At 45.4% G+C, this 21,126-nt stretch overlaps 1 protein-coding gene across 1 annotated transcript; it reads left to right on the top strand.

The window, feature by feature from the left end:
• The first annotated feature begins 2,338 nt into the window (after positions 1-2,338).
• On the top strand, positions 2,339-16,746 carry RSL24D1 (ribosomal L24 domain containing 1). The gene is made up of 6 exons (XM_063926120.1): positions 2,339-2,484; positions 4,862-4,975; positions 8,986-9,058; positions 15,731-15,794; positions 15,878-15,963; positions 16,510-16,746. Exons 1-6 carry the CDS (start codon positions 2,404-2,406, stop codon positions 16,581-16,583), a joined length of 492 nt encoding a protein of 163 aa, XP_063782190.1. The 5' UTR covers positions 2,339-2,403; the 3' UTR covers positions 16,584-16,746.
• The last annotated feature ends 4,380 nt before the right edge of the window (positions 16,747-21,126 follow it).

Here is a 21,126-nt window from a genome sequence, read left to right as displayed (position 1 = left end):
TAATAATTGGAGTTTTTCACCCTTTGGATGTAGTATTAGAATATAGAGGTCATTTAAGTATACTAAAAAAGGTAAAAGTGTAGTCCCATCTATATAATTTTCTGACAAATAAATTAGATTAAATCATATTACTGAGATGATTATTATTATAAGAAATACAGTTTTATGTATACATATATTTATTACAACTGCCAGATTGGGGTCGATATTTATGGGTTCGCTACGATATGCCGGCGGCCGGGTGCCCGACCGCCGGCTTACCGACAGTGTGGCGAGCGCAAATGAGCCCCTTGCGGGCTCGCTGCGCTTGCCGCGCCACACTATTTTATTCTCCCTCCAGGGGGGTCGTGGACCCCCATGAGGGAGAATAAGTGTCGGTATGCCGGCTGTTGGGCTCCCGGCGCCGGTATACTGAGCGCCGGGAGCCCGACCGCCGGCATACTGAAGACCACCCATATTTATAAACTACCTTTCTTTATATATATGTATGTATGTATGTATGTATGTATGTGTATATATTTTTTGATGTATATATATAACATCTGGAAAGTTTGTGCTCTTTGAGAATTATATATTCACCAACTGAAAATTATACACATGCTGGTATTTTTAAATGAGTTTATATGTTGATATGATTTGTGTATTTATGTACATGCAGGTCTCTATAGAGACAGCATTTGTGGTAGAGACACGTATACACATATGTGTATGGGCACATATAAATGCTGTGTACATCTATGTATGTGTGTATATTTTCCCCATACTGTTGCGATAAACCTTTCTTCACATCTATAATCATACTTGAATGTATGAGGATTTTGGCTAGATCCATCATTTGCCAAAAAGAAAATGTCTACTGACACAAATATTGATGATCGAATGTAGGGGATTATGGGAATGATTTTAGTCATGGTATAAATTAGTTTCAATATATTATATACAATGTATCTTTTCTAGGGATTGTGGTCACATGATCGGGGGATTTGGGTGACGTGTAGGGAATACATAGGTATAGAAAGAATGTCCAGTACTCTATATGAAGGGGATTTATGTCTGTATCACGTGACTCCCGTCATGTGGCTAAAAAGGACCAATGGGATCGTGGTCACGTGATTTGAGGATTTGAGTCACGTGTGTTAAGACCGTCCTTCTAAATTCTAGAAACAGCATCGAGCACTTCCCAAGAAGGGAATAACAGAATCTCCGATCACGTGACTGGGATCACGTGCTTCAGTCGGACCAATGGGATTGTAGTAAATCCGGATCACGTGCCTCAGAGTATCACGTGACCGGCTTTACTTGAATTTAGTTTTATGTTCAATTACAGTATTAATACTTGTTTTAGGGTGAGATTCACCTTGATGAAAGGAGTAGAATGTTATGATACTAACTATGTTTTTAAATGTATAATTTTCGACGGTTTGCTGTGTTTTTAATTAAGCACTGAACAGGTGCAGGTTATCAATCTATTAAGAAGGGTATAAATAGACACCTAATATACACTGAACTTATGCTCCTGAGGAAGCTGGATCACTCTGTTGCCAGCGAAACGCGTTGAGCCTACTCACCTACCTGGACACCACTCTCTGACGTTACATTGGGACTCTGATACTTTTGGCTACAATTGGACACTGTTCCTATCACTGGGAAATTACTACAAATAAAGACCGATCCACACCTGCAGCTAGCAATGGACTCTTCCTAAAGCTGATGCCATCATATACGTCTGTGGAACTGGTAACTATTTCTGCTACAGTGAGTGCCATCTGGAGATTGTCCTAGCCTTAATAACATATGTCTCAGAGAAGAGTGGACTTTTAATATATCTCATCCAGGGAGAGATTATGATCACAAGTGTTATCTATCAGATAATAAGAATCGATTCCTGTTTTTTAATGGTTTAATAAATTGTTATTTTTTATTCAGCAAACCGTCCTTTTATAATTTGTACAGCCAGTGCTGGTATCCTGTGTCTTTTCTTCTTTAGTCTATTGGGGAATTGACCATCCCCTTACCAGCTGCTGCTGACTGCGCACTTACATATTCTTTATTTCTCAAAATTTCAAAATGTGTCTGCAATTTTGGCCACCACTGTAGATTGCAGCAGTCAGTCAGTGCACCGTGGGCAATTACCGTACTTCATTAATATGCGATTTGTAGTGTTTTGTCAGCTCACCGTTCCTCGCTATCGCGCACCATTTAGGACTAGCTCAGTTCAGAAAAAAAATTACGCCGCTGGCTTCCGTCGCCAGCAGGGGTCGCTGTGAGCTGAAGTCGTCTGTGCGTTCGCGTGCATGGCGCTCTGGCTGCTACGATTTGCGGAAATCCAGCGTCTGAGGACGTCACTTCCTCTCACGCTTAGCGCTGCCCAGGGCCGGACGGAGCTCGGGCTGATCCGCCAACATGCGGATAGAGAAGTGTTACTTCTGCTCGGCGCCCATCTACCCGGGGCACGGAATGATGTTCGTACGGAATGACTGTAAGGTAGGTGGTGTCTGTGATTGGGCAGCTCGATGTGTTACTGTATACATCGGCGCACGCTGTGAGCCTATGGGTTGAGCTTGGGAGATGCGAGTGTGGTATGAGCGGCGTACAGTAACGTTACCCTGCCGCTGCTGTGTATCAGCCAGCGGGGGAGATATGTCACTTTCTAAGCTGGACAGAGGGAGAAGTTTTGGGAGAGGTTGCCAATATCCACCAGCTTCTAGGTTCTTTATCTTGTACCTTGTATAAAGTGATTACTAAAAGCTGATTGGGTCTATGGACAACTTCACCTGCAGAAGGTTTGATACATCTCTCACATAGGGGGTAATTCAGACCTGATCGCTTTCTAGCTGGTGTTTGCAGTCCTGCGTTTGCATAGTCGCTGCCCACCGGGGAGTGTATTTTAGCTGTGCAAGTGTGCAAACACTTATGCAGCTGAGCGGTACAAAAAAAACGGTGCAGTTTCTGAGTTGCCCAGAACTTTCTCAGCCGCTGCGATCACTTCAGCCTGTCCGGGGCCGGAATTGATGTCAGACACCCGCCCTGCAAACGCTTGGACATGCCTGCTTTTTTCCAACCACTCCCTGAAAACTATCATTTGCCACCCATAAATGCCCTCTTACTGTCAATCTCCTTGCGAATAGATTCTTCGTAAAACCCATCGCACAGCAACGATACGCTTTATAACCGTGTGACACGCCTGCGCATTGCGGTGCATGCGCAGTACTGACCTGATCGCAGCGCTGCAAAAAAACGCTAGTGCGTGGTCGGGTCTAAATGACCCCTATTGTGTTCATATTACTCCTAAATAAACCAACCCCTGTCGTCAGTGGTAAATTATAACAAAGTATTAACAAAAGCATTCTCACTTTGCAGCATTTTTTCTACTCCTGCCTAAAATTTTGCACATTTCGTGTATATATTTGTCTGCCTTCTCCCTTCATGTGCCTTTCCTTCTCTTACACCATCTTATACTCCATACTCCCTTTGATGGCACCTAACCCTTGGATTTTCGTACTTGCCCAGTATTAGAACTGCAAAGGCCAGTACACACTAGCCGATCTCTGCTGATATTGGTGGCGGTGGGGTGCCGGCATCGGCAAGTGCATACACACTTAACGATGCCGGCAGGTACGGCAGCTGAGGGAGGGGGCAGCGCGGGAACGACAGCTGCCGCATGGCTGTCGTTAATGAGGAACTCCCTTGTCTGGACGTGTTCAGACGAGGGAGGGGGTCGTTAACGATGTGTGGGAGCATGCATCATTAACGACATTGAGTGTACACACTGGACAAGATTGTGACAGATCCAGCTCAGACAGGCCCTTCTCAGAGAGATCTTTCACTTTCTCGTTTAGTGTGTGTGGGGCTTAAGTGCCGTTTTCTTGTTTTGCTAATTTTTTTATGTACGCTGTAATGGGTGCTGCAGATCCCTTGTAGCGCCATATAAATAAAAGATAATAATATATTTAAAAGAAACTTACTGCTGGATCCCTTACATCAGAGATGGCCCACTCTGTCCTTAAGGACCCCTGATTGTTTTCTAGATCTTCTGGAAAACAGAGTCTATGCAGTAAGGGGTATGTTTACTAAGCTCCTGTCATTTTTCAAACACAGCCTGTGACATGGCAGTTAGGAGCTTATTGGCTGTTACTTTCTCTCCATCAACTTATTTCTCTCCAAGACTAATACCCCTTTCACACTGCCAATGCCGGATCCCACCCGGGAATTGGAAACTGGTCGTTCCCGAGTGGGATCCGGCATTGCCCGCTGCCGCTGGCTACCCTGACCCGGCAATATGCCGGGTGGGTTGCCATAGTAGCGGGGGGTGGAGCCGGCAGCGGGAGATGAGATCATCTCCGCGCCGCCTCTCCCTGTTGTAGCGACCCGCGAGCCCCTTTGCGCTGCCATTGACCCAGTGTTCAACCCGGGAATAACACTGCTTTATTCCCGGGATGAATTGCCGGGTCAGGCGACCCGGGATTTCGGCTATGCCCCTTTCACATCGCACGCTGACCCGTGTCGACCCGGCAATATGCCGAGTCGATACCGAGTTATTTGTGCAGTGTGAAAGGGGTTTTAGTAAATAGCCCCTTAAGTCTTGGAGAGAGATAAAGGACCAGCCAATCAGATCCCAACTGCCATGTCACAGGCTGTGTTTGAAAAATGACAGGAGCTGGTTGGCTGGGACTTTATTTCCAGCGACTTTCTCGCCAAGGCTTAGTACATAGACCTCAGAGTTTAGCCATCTCTGCCTCACATAATGTAAGCATGAAGTATAGAGATGTAAGTTATTACCACAGCATGCTTATAGGAAAATATAGCTGTGTTTTCCTAACAGACCATGTAAATATGAATGTATTGGTCTTTTTGTTTTCAGGCCTTCAGATTTTGCCGGTCAAAATGCCACAAAAACTTCAAAAAGAAGCGCAATCCCAGAAAGCTCAGATGGACAAAAGCCTTCAGGAAGGCGGCTGGTAAAGAGTTAACTGTGGTACGTTCTGATTTAGGCTCTTACACTCAGCAGCATGAAGCATATTTGCCTCATTTTGGTATGTTACTTCTACTTACCCCATGTAAATGTTTATGGACACTGGAGTATGTTGGTTTGGTGTTTTATACACATTTTATGATGCAATGTCTGACTAATGCAGCAAAACTAGTCTCAAAATAAGCCCTTAAAATTGATTTATTAGAATGATGGCTGGCTGCCCAACATTAAAAACAGGGCAAAAATTATTTGCCCCCTTGTCTGTGTCGACCATTCTCTCCAAAGGTACATTCTTACATTTACATTTGTAAAGATTGAGTGGTTGAGAGGATTCCCTGATCCGGGCAGTCACGTGCACAGAGGGGAGGTCTCCCAGTGCTGGGCAGTCATATAAAAATGCAGTTCTCAGCCAGTGCTGTTCACAGGAAGTGCAAGGAGCTAGAGTAATACAGGTTGAGTATCCCTTATCCAAAATGCTTGGGACCAGAGGTATTTTGGATATCGGATTTTTCTGTATTTTGGAATAATTGCATACCATAATGAGACAGCATGGCGATGGGACCTAAGTCTAAGCACAGAATACATTTATGTTTCATATACACCTTATACACACAGCCTGAAGGGCATTTCATACAATATTTTTAATAAGTTTGTGCATTAAACAAAGTTTGTGTACATACACACAATTCATTTATGTTTCATATACACCTTATACACACAGCCTGAGGGTCATTTAATACAATATTTTGAATAAATTTGTGTATTAAACAAAGTTTGTGTACATTGAGACATCAGAAAACAAAGTTTTCACTATCTCAGTCTCACTCAAAAAATTCCGTATTTCGGAATATTCCGTATTTTGGAATATTTGGATATGGGATACTCAACCTGTATATACTATTGCATGTTTGTTAGCCAAAAGTTTTGACACCTGTAATGTCTTAAAATGATTATTTAGGTCACATTTGACACTTCTTAAAGATCATTTCATATTTTGTATTCTCTGTAAGATTAAATAATTTGTTTTATATGTGTGTGTGTTAACTAACACAAAAATAAAAAGCCCCTGCTATTTGGACATTCGCTCCCATCCCTAATGAATACACTTGGCCATTTCGGAGGCTGACTCTAAACTCCACATCTGCTGTTCTTGTAATTGGAGTTTAAGTGTGTGCCAAAAGCTGGCAGACTTATGGGTAAATTTACTGAAGCGTCTAAACCAGAGAATTGGTGATGTTGCCCATAGCAACCAATTAGATGCCGTCTATCATTTCTCTATTGCCTTTTAGAAAATGATAGCATCTGATTGTTGCTGTGGGCAACATCACCAATTCTCTGGTTTAGAAGCTTTAGTAAATTTGCCCCCCCCCCCCAAGTCTCTACTCATGAAAGTGGTATTCAGATCAAATGTATTACTGGTAAGAACAGACCCATCATTGTTTGTTCAGATTCACAGAGGTTTCTTGCTCGGATTAGAAAAATATATTCTGAAAATACCTGGCCAAATGTGTTTATTTTGCACTAATATAAACTCAATGGCTGCTTGATTAGGTTCACCTAGTACTGGGTAAGGCCCCACTTCTACCCCTGGAACAGGTAGAATTATCCATGGAAATTTTTCCTACATATTCTGGTCCATGTTGAAATTATAGCATTACGCAGTTGCTGCGCCTCTCCTGTTCTACCACACCCCAAGGGGATCTGTTGGAGTGATATCTGGTGCCTGTGGTGTGCCATTAGAGTGCAATGAACTCGTTGCCAGGTTCATATGTGCTTGATGACATAGGGCCTAATTCAGAATGGATCGCTACTCTGAGAAATTACAGTTGTCTGCAAGTAGAAAGGTGCAGCCCTGACAGGAAGAAAAAACTCCACATGCAAGTTGCATCGCAGATCGCTATCCATTCGCAATTTCCAGAACATCGAATATTTTTGTCGTCTGAGCAAATGTAAGTAGGTCTGAGGCTGCCACTAATCTGTGACTGAGAGGGCCTGGAAGTGGTCTGTGCTGACGTTAGAGAGACCCTCCCCAAAAACGCCTGGACGCGCCTGTGTTATTTCTGACACCTAGAAAACGGCAGGTTTCTGCCCAGAAAGGTTGTCTTCCTGTCGGTCAAACAGCGGCTACGTTGCGATTATGATCTGTATGCAATTTGTCGCTGTTACCCCTTGCGTAATACGAACGCTAGACGTGCAGTTCGATAATCGCTCAATTTAGGCCCCTGGTGCGTTATTTTGCTGAAAGTAACCATTAGAAGATTGGTGGACTGTTGTCATATAGGGAAGTACAATACGCAATTAGGCTCTGTTATAGAAACAATGCTTAATTAGTAATTAGGGGCCTAACGTGAACTAAGAAATCTTTTCGTAACCATTACATCACTAGTCTGAACTATCTACACAAGGCAGGGTGGATCTAAGTCTGCACATTGCAGCAGAAATTTAATTTTGGAAGGCCAGGCAATGCTTCTCCAAACACCAGTTTTTGTTATCCGGTGTACATTGTAGCCTCTGTTTCCTGTCCCTGACGACTGGAGTGGAACCCAGCGTGGGTCTCCATCCACGTAAGAGTAGGATGTGCTGCACCTTTTGCATAAAAAAAGTGGCCATTCTCCTTTGCCACTCTGCATTTTTGTGCATCATTTTCTGGAAATGCTAGAGTCTGATGTGTCTCTAATTCTAAAGGGCCCCATACACTACAACAACATGTCTGAGGCTGAAGTCGGATGCGATTTCCCTTGAACTCCCCTGGGACCTTCCCGGGAGTGATTCCATACAATTTTGTACCTTTGTGCTATTTTTGCATAAGATATATCGCGTGTGATTGATGAAGCCGCTATAAATCGCATGTCGTATATCGTATGGCATACAATTGTACCATAAGATATATCTGATGGGCTGAATTAGAGGACTAGAGGGGCTGGGAGTGTCCTGAGAATGCCAGTCAAACTTCCCTGTGATACATTGCATGTAATATCACATGCACAAAATACACACACTTTCCATCCAATTCCGATATATCATTAGTGCAGCACCAACGACCTAGGGCAGGCATGTCCAAACTGCGGCCCTCCAGCTGTTGAGAAACTACATATCCCAGCATGCCCTGACACAGTTTTGCTGTCAGAGAATGCTAAAGCTGTGTCAGGTTATGCTGGGATGTGTAGTTTCTCAACAGCTGGAGGGCCGCAGTTTGGACATGCCTGACCTAGGGGCTCCGATCCAATGCTCACAGGAGCGTGCATCGGATTGGATGTAAAACACATACGATTTGACACTTTTCATAAGATATATCGGCCCGATATGTCGAAATCGTGCAAAATCGTTGGTGTATGGGGCCCTTTAGTTAACAAATGGAGTGACAACATTCAAACTCCACACAGACAGTGACCTAATGTCCCCATGCTGTAAGGCACTAACATTTGTGCCAAGTGCAGCTAACATTTGTAGCCGGTGTAGCGGTGTACCTAATAATGTGGCCATGGAGTGTGTTATTACATGATACACTGCTAGTGTCCACGCTAGGCTGTTTTAGCAGGAGCGCTGCTAAAACAGCCTGCCAGTGCTGTGCATCCGCATCTGTTCACAGTAAGTGGAGAGCCATTAGTGACGTAGACAGGTTGACACACCCCGCCCCCATTGGAGACGTGGAGGAGGCCAAATTGACCCCAGCAGCGACGTTGGCCCCTTTTCCGAGCATGTGCGCGTGACACAGTGACCCTGCACCTCTGTGCCCTGCCCGCATCCTAGCGGGAACACTACACCACACTTAATATAATTCCATTATGCTACCAGAACAGAAACTGTGTTTTCTTCAAAACAGAAGCACAATATAAAATATGGTTTGAAAGTAGGAAATTAGAGAAACAAAAATGTAATTCCAGGTGTGCTCGAAAAAACATAAATCAAATCAGTAGTAGGCAGTAGGGGTATTTTTGAGGTGTACTTATACACTGTACAAACACTTCCATGAGTGTACTGTATGGTTTATTGCATTATCTCATCTTTCACAGGATAATTCCTTTGAATTTGAAAAGCGAAGAAATGAACCCGTTAAATACCAGAGGGAGTTGTGGAGCAAAACTGGTAATGTGTTTTGATTTTTAGATTTCCTTTTACATATACAAGTTCCCAATCAAATACTAGAAAATACTGTTATTTATTTGCTTTAAAGCTATGTGTGTGTAAATATGTAGTATATTAAGCTGTGTTGTGGATGGTTAGGTAAAACTGAATAGTGCATTTTATTTACCTGCTACTTCTCCAAAAAATAGATAGCAGTGTTAATGTAATATAGCCTTAGATATAGATTGTCAGTGTAATAGAGATAAAATGCATGCCTGAGTCAGTGATGGCAAGCAAGGTCATCTTCCCTCTAGTTTCATTATTTCTCTGACGTCCTAGTGGATGCTGGGACTCCGTCAGGACCATGGGGAATAGCGGCTCCGCAGGAGACAGGGCACAAAATTTAAAAGTTTGACCACTAGGTGGTGTGTACTGGCTCCTCCCCCTATGACCCTCCTCCAAGCCTCAGTTAGGTTTTTGTGCCCGTCCGAGCAGGGTGCAATCTAGGTGGCTCTCCTAAAGAGCTGCTTAGAAAAAGTTTGTTAGGTTTTTTATTTTCAGTGAGTCCTGCTGGCAACAGGCTCACTGCAACGAGGGACTTAGGGGAGAAGAAGTGAACTCACCTGCGTGCAGGATGGATTTGCTTCTTAGGCTACTGGACACTAGCTCCAGAGGGTCGATCACAGGTACAGCCTGGATGGGTCACCGGAGCCGCGCCGCCGACCCCCTTGCAGATGCCGAATAGAGAAGAGGTCCAGAAACCGGCGGCAGAAGACGTCTCAGTCTTCATGAGGTAGCGCACAGCACTGCAGCTGTGCGCCATTGCTCTCCGCACACTTCACACCAACGGTCACTGAGGGTGCAGGGCGCTGGGGGGGGCGCCCTGGGCAGCAATGTAATATACCTATTCTGGCTAAAATATATCACATATAGCCCCTGGGGCTATATGGATGTATTTAACCCCTGCCAGGTTCCAAAAAAACCGGGAGAAGAAGCCCGCCGAAAAGGGGGCGGGGCCTATTCTCCTCAACACACAGCGCCATTTTCCTGCCCAGCTCCGCTGCGAGGAAGGCTCCCAGGACTCTCCCCTGCACTGCACTACAGAAACAAGGTAAAAACAGAGAGGGGGGGCACTTATTGGCGATATTTATAATATTTGAGCTGCTATAAAGGGAACACACTTATTAAGGTTGTCCCTATATATATATTTATAGCGCTTGGGTGTGTGCTGGCAAACTCTCCCTCTGTCTCCCCAAAGGGCTAGTGGGGTCCTGTCTTCTATCAGAGCATTCCCTGTGTGTCTGCTGTGTGTCGGTACGTGTGTCGACATGTATGAGGACGATGTTGGCGTGGAGGCGGAGCAATTGCCTGTAATGGTGATGTCACCCCCTAGGGAGTCGACACCAGAATGGATGGCTTTGTTTATGGAATTACGGGATAGTGTCAGCACGCTACAAAAGTCGGTTGACGACATGAGACAGCCGGCAAACCAGTTAGTACCTGTCCAGGCGTCTCAGACACCGTCAGGGGCTGTAAAACGCCCTTTACCTCAGTCGGTCGACACAGACCCAGACACTGACACTGAATCCAGTGTCGACGGTGAAGAAACAAACGTATTTTCCAGTAGGGCCACAACGTTATATGATCACGGCAATGAAGGAGGCTTTGCATATCTCTGATACTGCAAGTACCACAAAAAGGGGTATTATGTGGGGTGTGAAAAAACTACCGATAGTTTTACCTGAATCAGAGGAACTGAATGAAGTGTGTGATGAAGCGTGGGTTACCCCAGATAGAAAACTGCTAATTTCAAAGAAGTTATTGGCATTATACCCTTTCCCGCCAGAGGTTAGGGCGCGCTGGGAAACACCTCCTAGGGTGGATAAGGCGCTCACACGCTTATCAAAGCAAGTGGCGTTACCGTCTCCTGATACGGCCGCCCTCAAGGATCCAGCTGATAGGAGGCTGGAGAATACATTAAAAAGTATATACACACATACGGGTGTTATACTGAGACCAGCAATCGCCTCAGCCTGGATGTGCAGTGCTGGCGTGGCTTGGTCGGAGTCACTGTCTGAAAATATTGATACCCTGGATAGGGACAGTATTTTACGGACTATAGAGCAGTTAAAGGATGCATTTCTTTATATGCGAGATGCACAGAGAGATATTTGCACTCTGGCATCAAGAGTAAGTGCGATGTCCATATCTGCCAGAAGAAGTTTATGGACGAGCCAGTGGTCAGGTGATGCGGATTCCAAACGACATATGGAAGTATTGCCGTATAAGGGGGAGGAATTATTTGGGGTCGGTCTATCGGATCTGGTGGCCACGGCAACGGCCGGAAAATCCACCTTTTTACCCAAGGTCACCTCCCAGCAGAAAAAGCCGCAGGCTTTTCAGCCGCAGTCCTTTCGTTCCTATAAGAACAAACGAGCAAAAGGACATTCCTATTTGCCCCGAGGCAAAGGAAAGGGTAAGAGACTGCAACAAGCAGCTCCTTCCCAGGAGCAGAAGCCCTCCCCGGCTTCTACAAAGGCGTCAGCATGACGCTGGGACCTTACAAGCAGACTCAGGGGCGGTGGGGGGTCGCCTCAAACATTTCAGCGCACAGTGGGCTCACTCGCAGGTGGACCCCTGGATCCTGCAGGTAGTATCTCAGGGTTACAGGTTGGAATTCGAGAAGTCCCCTCCTCGCCGTTTCCTAAAGTCTGCTTTGCCAACGTCTCCCTCCGACAGGGCGACGGTATTGGAGGCCATTCACAAGCTGTATTCTCAGCAGGTGATAGTCAAGGTACCCCTCCTACAACAGGGACAGGGGTATTACTCCACGCTATTTGTGGTACCGAAGCCGGACGGCTCGGTAAGACCGATTCTAAATCTAAAATCTCTGAACCTGTACATACAAAAATTCAAGTTCAAGATGGAGTCACTCAGAGCAGTGATAGCGAATCTGGAAGAAGGGGATTTTATGGTGTCCTTGGACATCAAGGATGCTTACCTTCATGTTCCAATTTGTCCTTCACACCAAGGGTACCTCAGGTTCGTGGTCCAAAACTGTCATTATCAGTTTCAGACGCTGCCGTTTGGATTGTCCACGGCACCCCGGGTCTTTACCAAGGTAATGGCCGAAATGATGATCCTTCTTCGAAGAGAAGGCGTCTTAATTATCCCTTACTTGGACGATCTCCTGATAAGGGCAAGATCCAGAGAACAGCTGGAGGTCGGAGTAGCACTATCCCAAGTAGTGCTCCAACAACACGGGTGGATTCTGATTTTCAGTGGGATCTGCTGGACAAATGGTCCGGATCGCATCTGCAGATGCATCAGCGGATAAAATTGTCCACAAGGACAAGAGTGTCTCTGCTATGGTGGTTGCAGAGTGCTCATCTGTTAGAGGGCCGCAGATTCGGCATACAGAACTGGGTCCTAGTGACCACGGATGCCAGCCTGAGAGGCTGGGGAGCGGTCACACAGGGAAGAAACTTCCAGGGCGTGTGGTCAAGCCTGGAGACGTCTCTTCACATAAATATACTGGAGCTAAGAGCAATCTACAATGCTCTAAGCCTGGCAAAACCTCTGCTTCAGGGTCAGCCGGTGTTGATTCAGTCGGACAACATCACGGCAGTCGCCCACGTAAACAGACAGGGCGGCACAAGAAGCAGGAGGGCAATGGCAGAAGCTGCAAGGATTCTCCGCTGGGCAGAAAATCATGTGTTAGCACTGTCAGCTGTGTTCATCCCGGGAGTGGACAACTGGGAAGCAGACTTCCTCAGCAGACACGATCTGCACCTGGGAGAGTGGGGACTTCATCCAGAAGTCTTCCACATGATTGTGGTCCATTGGGAAAGACCAATGGTGGACATGATGGCGTCCCGCCTCAACAAAAAACTGGACAGGTATTGCGCCAGGTCAAGAGACCCTCAGGCAATAGCTGTAGACGCTCTGGTAACACCATGGGTGTACCAGTCAGTGTATGTGTTTCCTCCTCTGCCTCTCATACCAAAAGTACTGAGAATTATACGGCAAAGGGGAGTAAGAACGATACTCGTGGCTCCGGATTGGCCAAGAAGAACTTGGTACCCGGAACTTCAGTAGATGCTCACGGAAGATCCGTGGCCTCTACCTCTAAGACGGGACCTGCTTCAGCAGGGACCGTGTCTATTCCAAGACTTACCGCGGCTGCGTTTGACGGCATGGCGGTTGAACGCCGAATCCTAAGGGAAAAAGGCATTCCGGAAGAGGTCATCCCTACCCTGGTAAAAGCCAGGAAGGAGGTGACTGCACAACATTATCACCGCATTTGGAGAAAATATGTTGCGTGGTGTGAGGCCAGGAAGGCCCCGACGGAGGAATTTCAACTGGGTCGATTCCTACATTTCCTGCAAACAGGATTGTCTATGGGCCTCAAATTAGGGTCCATTAAGGTTCAAATTTCGGCCCTGTCGATTTTCTTCCAGAAAGAATTGGCTTCAGTTCCTGAAGTCCAGACTTTGGTAAAAGGAGTACTACATATACAGCCCCCGGTTGTGCCCCCAGTGGCACCGTGGAATCTTAATGTAGTTTTGGATTTTCTCAAATCCCATTGGTTTGAGCCACTCAAATCGGTGGATTTGAAATATCTTACATGGAAAGTAACAATGCTACTGGCCCTGGCTTCAGCCAGGAGAGTGTCAGAATTGGCGGCTTTATCGTATAAAAGCCCATATCTGATTTTCCATTCGGACAGGGCAGAACTGCGGACGCATCCTCACTTTCTGCCTAAGGTGGTTTCAGCGTTTCACCTGAACCAGCCTATTGTGGTGCCTGCGGCTACTAGCGATTTGGAGGATTCCAAGTTGCTGGACGTTGTCAGAGCATTGAAAATATATATTTCAAGGACGGCTGGAGTCAGAAAATCTGACTCGCTGTTTATACTGTATGCACCCAACAAGCTGGGTGCTCCTGCTTCTAAGCAGACGATTGCTCGTTGGATTTGTAGCACAATTCAACTTGCACATTCTGTGGCAGGCCTGCCACAGCCTAAATCTGTCAAGGCCCATTCCACAAGGAAGGTGGGCTCATCTTGGGCGGCTGCCCGAGGGGTCTCGGCATTACAACTCTGCCGAGCAGCTACGTGGTCAGGGGAGAACACGTTTGCAAAATTCTACAAATTTGATACCCTGGCTAAGGAGGACCTGGAGTTCTCTCATTCGGTGCTGCAGAGTCATCCGCACTCTCCCGCCCGTTTGGGAGCTTTGGTATAATCCCCATGGTCCTGACGGAGTCCCAGCATCCACTAGGACGTCAGAGAAAATAAGATTTTACTTACCGATAAATCTATTTCTCGTAGTCCGTAGTGGATACTGGGCGCCCATCCCAAGTGCGGATTGTCTGCAATACTTGTACATAGTTATTGTTACAAAAAAATCGGGTTGTTATTGTTGTGAGCCGTCTGTTCAGAGGCTCCTACGTTTGTCATACTGTTAACTGGGTTCAGATCACAAGTTGTACGGTGTGATTGGTGTGGCTGGTATGAGTCTTACCCGGGATTCAAAATCCTTCCTTATTGTGTACGCTCGTCCGGGCACAGTATCCTAACTGAGGCTTGGAGGAGGGTCATAGGGGGAGGAGCCAGTACACACCACCTAGTGGTCAAACTTTTAAATTTTGTGCCCTGTCTCCTGCGGAGCCGCTATTCCCCATGGTCCTGACGGAGTCCCAGCATCCACTACGAACTACGAGAAATAGATTTATCGGTAAGTAAAATCTTATTTTTTTTATGCTGGGCATACATGCTATGATTATCTGGCCGATACACCCGGTATTGCCCAGATAATTGTAGCTTATATGTGGCTGACTGATCTGAAAATATCGATCGGTTTGACATTGCCAGATCGTGTCCGTCCAAAGCGATATTTTCTAAGAATCCAGTCGGCAGCAATGGGCAGTGTATGATCTCCGCGGTTGAACAACAGACATTTCCTCTGTTCCTTCATATGGGACGGAATGGGGAAATGTCGTTTCCTCGGGGCCGATACCAGAGATCTCACAGTGTATGTCCTGGATATTGGCAGCGGCAGATAAAATGCCTGTCCGTCTGACAGGCATTTTATCTGTCCATGTATGCCCAGCATTATTGTATGGTAAATTTTTATTCCCCCCACTTGATTGTACTGTGCTGTGGAATGTATTTAGTATATTAGCACTTTGTGAAGTAGCAGAACTACCTGCTTGTGTGTTGTTAAATTAAATGTAATAGTAGTAGAGACCATTGGTTTGGCCTTGCTAACAGTAATGGTTTAGCTTACACTTAGAGCAGAGGTACACAAACATGGTACTCAAGGCACCCCAGCGGGCCAGGTTTTAGGTATATCCATGGCTCAGAACAGATGATTAAATCAAACTGACTGAGGTTCTAATTAAGTCACTTGTGGCTAAGCATGGATATACCCAAAACCTGAAGAGTTGGGGTGCCTTGAGGACCACGTTTGGGAACCACTGGTAAATGCCTGGCTATAATTCACTCTGCCAGAAAATGCTGTTCTTGTACATGCCTGATTAACCAGCTCTGCATGTTTTAGCAGCAGATATTTTGTCAAATATGAACGTATTCCATACCGCTTTCTAAAAAGAATACCATTCCCTGTATTTTTCAATACTTTTTGATTGCATTTAATAATAGGACTGCTATTTATTGACTCCTTTTTATAGTTGAGGCTATGAAGAGAGTGGAAGAGATTAAGCGGAAGCGACAAGCCCGGTTTATCATGAACAGGTGAGCAGCACCAGCTTAGTCAGCACTCCTAAGCAGTGTGCAGCGTAGTGAAGCAATTGTATAATGGATTTCCTCTCTTGTAGGCTCAATAAGGGGAAAGAGTTGCAGAAAGCCCAGGATATCAAAGAAGTCAAACAGAACATACACCTTATCCGGGCTCCACATGCTGGTAAGTGATACTCTATAAACGTCTTTCTGTGTGTCGCTGTAGTGGCGGGGACAGTTGTTGTCAATCATACAGGTAGAAGTAGATCAAACTTGTGCCCAGTACCGGTGTTGTACTAATCATATTTCTGCAGAGCTACAGTAGCTTGTTATCCTTGTGCGGTACAGTGTTAACTCTGAATTGAATGGTTTCCCTCACACTCAGTAATGCACTGTTTTACATATGAATATCTATCAGTTTATTTCTATACATATATTTGTTTTTCTTTTCTTTTTCTTTACCTCGCATTACTAATAGAGCCAGTTCTTATTTGTTATCTGCTTTTATCTTCCTGTTAATTTGCATAGGCAGCCAGGACAGATATTGATCACTTTAAGTAGTAGGATCATACCTGACTGGGCATAGATGTATATTTAGCAGAAGAAAGTCACATGCTTGCCTGAAGATACGTAGCTAAATAATATAGAGCTGCTTATGTAAATTTTGCTTATACTAAAAAGGGAGTCTCCATAACGTCAGTGTAGTTAATGCTTTGTATTTTTTTTACAGGAAAAGCAAAACAGCTGGAAGACAAAATGGTTCAGAAACTACAAGAGGATGTGGACATGGAAACGTCGCCCTAGGAATGTATATAATACTCTTTACATCGGCGTTACACCATCAGCTTCATCATGGAAACCTTTTTACAGCACAATGGACTGTAGCCTAAGTTACATATCTGAAGGCCAAGCTCATGGAGCGAGACTGTGTACCATCAGTCTGACAAATAAATATTTTATTTACTCATCTTTCCTATTATTCTTGGCCACTATCCATTTGTGAGAGGTCATAGCAGCAATTATTTAGATTTAAAGTTGAAACCGTAGTGGGTTTTTATTTACAATATTACACAATTCTATATATAGAGAGTGTGTATCATCTTAACATTTATACTATTAACTAGCTGTTCTACACGTATTTCACTCAGGAGTTTCTGATTTTCACAGTTGTACGTATAAATGAGTGTTAAAAAGTTGGTAAATCTATGGAGATGTAAATTTGAGACATATTAATATAAGTAAATATAAATCCAGTTTATTAAATTCTACACACTGGAGGTGCAATCCAAATTTTGATCCAAATGTCCGTTTGGGTGTTAGCGTTCACACAGCGCAAGCCATGCATCGGTAATGACGTCATTATGTCAACCCCTTTTCATCCCCTTAGGGCAGGCATGTCCAAACTGCGGCCCTCTAGCTGTTGTGAAACTACACATCCCAGCATACCCTGACACAGTTTTGCTGTCAGGGCATGCTGGGATGTGTAGTTTTCCAACAGCTGGAGGGCCGCAGTTTGGACATGCCTGCCTTAGGGGAGGTTTATTAAAATTCTGATATACGTAGTTTTCCTGTTTCCCACCTAAAGAATACCTTTGTTAAATCTCGGCTTCCTAAAATATATAATGGATTTCTACCCAATCACAGGGTCGACCACTATTGGTTGTCATGGCAAAGGTCGACGTGGTCAAAAGTTCGACACTCGGAAATGTCAACATGACAAATGGTCGACACCACTTATTTATTTCATTTTTTTGGTGTCCTTCACTATAGAAGCCCTATTAGTGTACCACGTCCCCAATCGTAGTCCACGTGGGTAGTAAAGTATGAAAAAGTTAAAATAAATTTAAAAACAAGGTCTGGCCTTTTACATGTCGACCTATTATCCGGATACCATACCAAATATCTTACAGTAATTAGACGGATTACTATACATAAATCTGTACACCAGAAGAGTGGCTGCTATACAGGATGCTTTCTGCTTTATATATGTCTGTATTATCCATATGTACAGAGACAGACTAAGGATGGGCACGGGGTGAATACCTCTGGGCCTCCCTCTCTCTGGACCCCCTGTACTTTAATTCAAGCAGTGCAGAGCAGTAACTGCACACTGCAATCTAGAGAAGAGGGAGGTGTAGTTCAAGTAGGGGGTAGAGCTACTGTGCCAGCAGCTGCATGGGATAAAGGAACAGCTCTGTCCCGGAGTGATGAGGGCAATCCCTAGCAGCCAGCCTTTAAGGTAAGAGGGGCTCAGAGAGGGGGAACGGTCTGTCCCTCTGTATATAGGTGTATGACTGTATATATGTATGTACTGTATATAGGTGTATGACTGTGGCAAGTATGTATATAAGTGTCACTGTGTATGTATTTGTATATATGTGTGTGACTATGTGACAGTATGTATGAATGTGTTGCTGTATGTATTTGTGGGTTGCAGTGTCCCACGGGGAGGAAAAGAAGGGAGGAAACGCTCTCCCCTGCTATTCACATGAGGCAGAAGGGTACAGCCCAGCTGGAATATACACACAGCCTGCTTAACATAAAATGGGGGCGTGATGTGTGACTACATCCCCCCCCCTCCCCCCCCCCCCCCCATTCATGTACGCACTTAGGGCTTGAACGCAATAACCTGATTCCTGCATCCATAATATTGCTCTTTAGGGATCCCCAGTTTTGGGTACCCCAGGCCCCCCAAAGCCTTAATCCAGCTCTGCAACATGTACCCAGTATTAAAGAATGTGTGCTGTAAGTGCTTTTGCCGAAGCCAAAATGCATCCGAGTGTTTCTCCACCACATGCTACAGATTAGATAATGCTGGTTAGGCTTCATCTGCTAATTTGTGTGAATTGCTCCATATTTGGATTTGTCAAGTTTTTAATTATAGTGGATCTGCTCTTTTAGTTTCTGCTGAAGATTTATTCAAGTTGTAAACTTTACATATTATACATATCCTTTATAGTTTCCACTTGTCTGCAGAAGGCACACTCCCATTTTGGAAATAACACTTGTAAAGTATTACAACCTGTGCTTGCTTTGGCAGCACATATACTAAATTGGAATGATTATATATATATATATATATACATATACTAAATTGGAATCAAGAACCTCACAAGGGGAGGCCAAGGTATCTTACTATTAAACCCTTATTTGGCTGCACAACGTGTTGGTTCTGGGACAGCCCCAGTCCTTAGTGTGTCTTGTCACTGGTTGAGGCTCACAATCTCAATATGAGCACAATTCCTTCTTTCCTCTGGCTTTCAGAAACTAGTCAAGCTTTCAATCACTATATTATATTCCACGCACTTGGGGTCGATTCAAGTAGCTCTCCCCTGTGCGTCCGGCTGGCTATATGCTGCACTTAGAGGTAACCCTGGAGTGCTGATTTCTCTGACGTCCTAAGTGGATGCTGGGGACTCCGTCAGGACCATGGGGATTAGCGGCTCCGCAGGAGACGGGGCACAAAAGTTAAAAGCTTTAGGATCAGGTGGTGTGCACTGGCTCCTCCCCCTATGACCCTTCTCCAAGCCTCAGTTAAGATTTTTGTGCCCGGCCGAGAAGGGTGCAATCTAGGTGGCTCTCCTAAAGAGCTGCTTAGAGTAAAAGTTTGTTAGGTTTTTTATTTTCAGTGAGTCCTGCTGGCAATAGGCTCACTGCATCGAGGGACTTAGGGGAGAGAAGTGAACTCACCTGCGTGCAGGATGGATTGGCTTCTTAGGCTACTGGACACCATTAGCTCCAGAGGGAGTCGGAACACAGGTCTCACCCTGGGGTTCGTCCCGGAGCCGCGCCGCCGACCCCCCTTGCAGATGCCGAAAAGTGAAGGTCCAGAAACGGCGGCAGAAGACTCTTCAGTCTTCATAAGGTAGCGCACAGCACTGCAGCTGTGCGCCATTGTTGTCAGCACACTTCATAGCAGCGGTCACTGAGGGTGCAGGGCGCTGGGGGGGGGGCGCCCTGGGCAGCAATGATAGTACCTTATTCTGGCTAAAAATACATCACATATAGCCCCTGGGGGCTATATGGATGTATTTAACCCCTGCCAGGTCTCAGAAAAACGGGAGAAGAAGCCCGCCGAAAAGGGGGCGGGGCCTATTCTCCTCAGCACACAGCGCCATTTTCCCTCACAGAAATGCTGGTGGGAAGGCTCCCAGGCTCTCCCCTGCACTGCACTACAGAAACAGGGTTAAAACAGAGAGGGGGGGCACTTATTTGGCGATATGTATATATATATATTAAAATGCTATAAGGGAAAAACACTTATATAAAGGTTGTCCCTGTATAATTATAGCGTTTTTGGTGTGTGCTGGCAAACTCTCCCTCTGTCTCCCCAAAGGGCTAGTGGGGTCCTGTCCTCTATCAGAGCATTCCCTGTGTGTGTGCTGTGTGTCGACATTTATGAGGACGATGTTGGTGAGGAGGCGGAGCAATTGCCTGAAATGGTGATGTCACTCTCTAGGGAGTCGACACCGGAATGGATGGCTTATTTAAGGAATTACGTGATAATGTCAACACGCTGCAAGGTCGGTTGACGACATGAGACGGCCGGCAAACAAATTAGTACCTGTCCAGGCGTCTCAAACACCGTCAGGGGCTGTAAAACGCTCATTTACCTCAGTCGGTCGACACAGACACGGACACTGACTCCAGTGTCGACGGTGAAGAAACAAACGTATTTTCCTTTAGGGCCACACGTTACATGTTAAGGGCAATGAAGGAGGTGTTACATATTTCTGATACTACAAGTACCACAAGAAGGGTATTATGTGGGGTGTGAAAAAACTACCTGTAGTTTTTCCTGAATCAGATAAATTAAATGAAGTGTGTGATGATGCGTGGGTTTCCCCCGATAGAAAATTATTGGCGGTATACCCTTTCCCGCCAGAAGTTAGGGCGCGTTGGGAAACACCCTTTAGGGTGGATAAGGCGCTCACACGCTTATCAAAACAAGTGGCGGTACCGTCTCCAGATAGGGCCGCCCTCAAGGAGCCAGCTGAGAGGCTGGAAAATATCCTAAAAAGGTATATACACACATACTGGTGTTATACTGCGACCAGCGATCGCCTCAGCCTGGATGTGCAGCGCTGGGGGGGCTTGGTCGGATTCCCTGACTGAAAATATTGATACCCTTGACAGGGACAGTATTTTATTGACTATAGAGCATTTAAAGGATGCATTTCTATATATGCGAGATGCACAGAGGGATATTTGCACTCTGGCATCAAGAGTAAGTGCGATGTCCATATCTGCCAGAAGATGTTTATGGACACGACAGTGGTCAGGTGATGCAGAAGGAGTTATTTGGGGTCGGTCCATCGGACCTGGTGGCCTCGGCAACAGCTGGAAC

The sequence above is a fragment of the Pseudophryne corroboree genome, chromosome 6, assembly GCF_028390025.1.
Source record: "Pseudophryne corroboree isolate aPseCor3 chromosome 6, aPseCor3.hap2, whole genome shotgun sequence".
Taxonomy (NCBI): Eukaryota; Metazoa; Chordata; class Amphibia; order Anura; family Myobatrachidae; genus Pseudophryne; species Pseudophryne corroboree.
This window is presented reverse-complemented; position numbering and strand designations above follow the sequence as displayed.

Coding starts and splice junctions, on each gene's coding strand:
- RSL24D1 (XM_063926120.1), top strand. CDS start 2,404: ATGCGGATAGAGAAGTGTTACTTCTGCTCGGCGCCCATCTACCCGGGG. Junction 9,059..15,730: donor GGAGTTGTGGAGCAAAACTG/GTAATGTGTTTT, acceptor TCCTTTTTATAG/TTGAGGCTATGAAGAGAGTG. Junction 15,795..15,877: donor GCCCGGTTTATCATGAACAG/GTGAGCAGCACC, acceptor CCTCTCTTGTAG/GCTCAATAAGGGGAAAGAGT.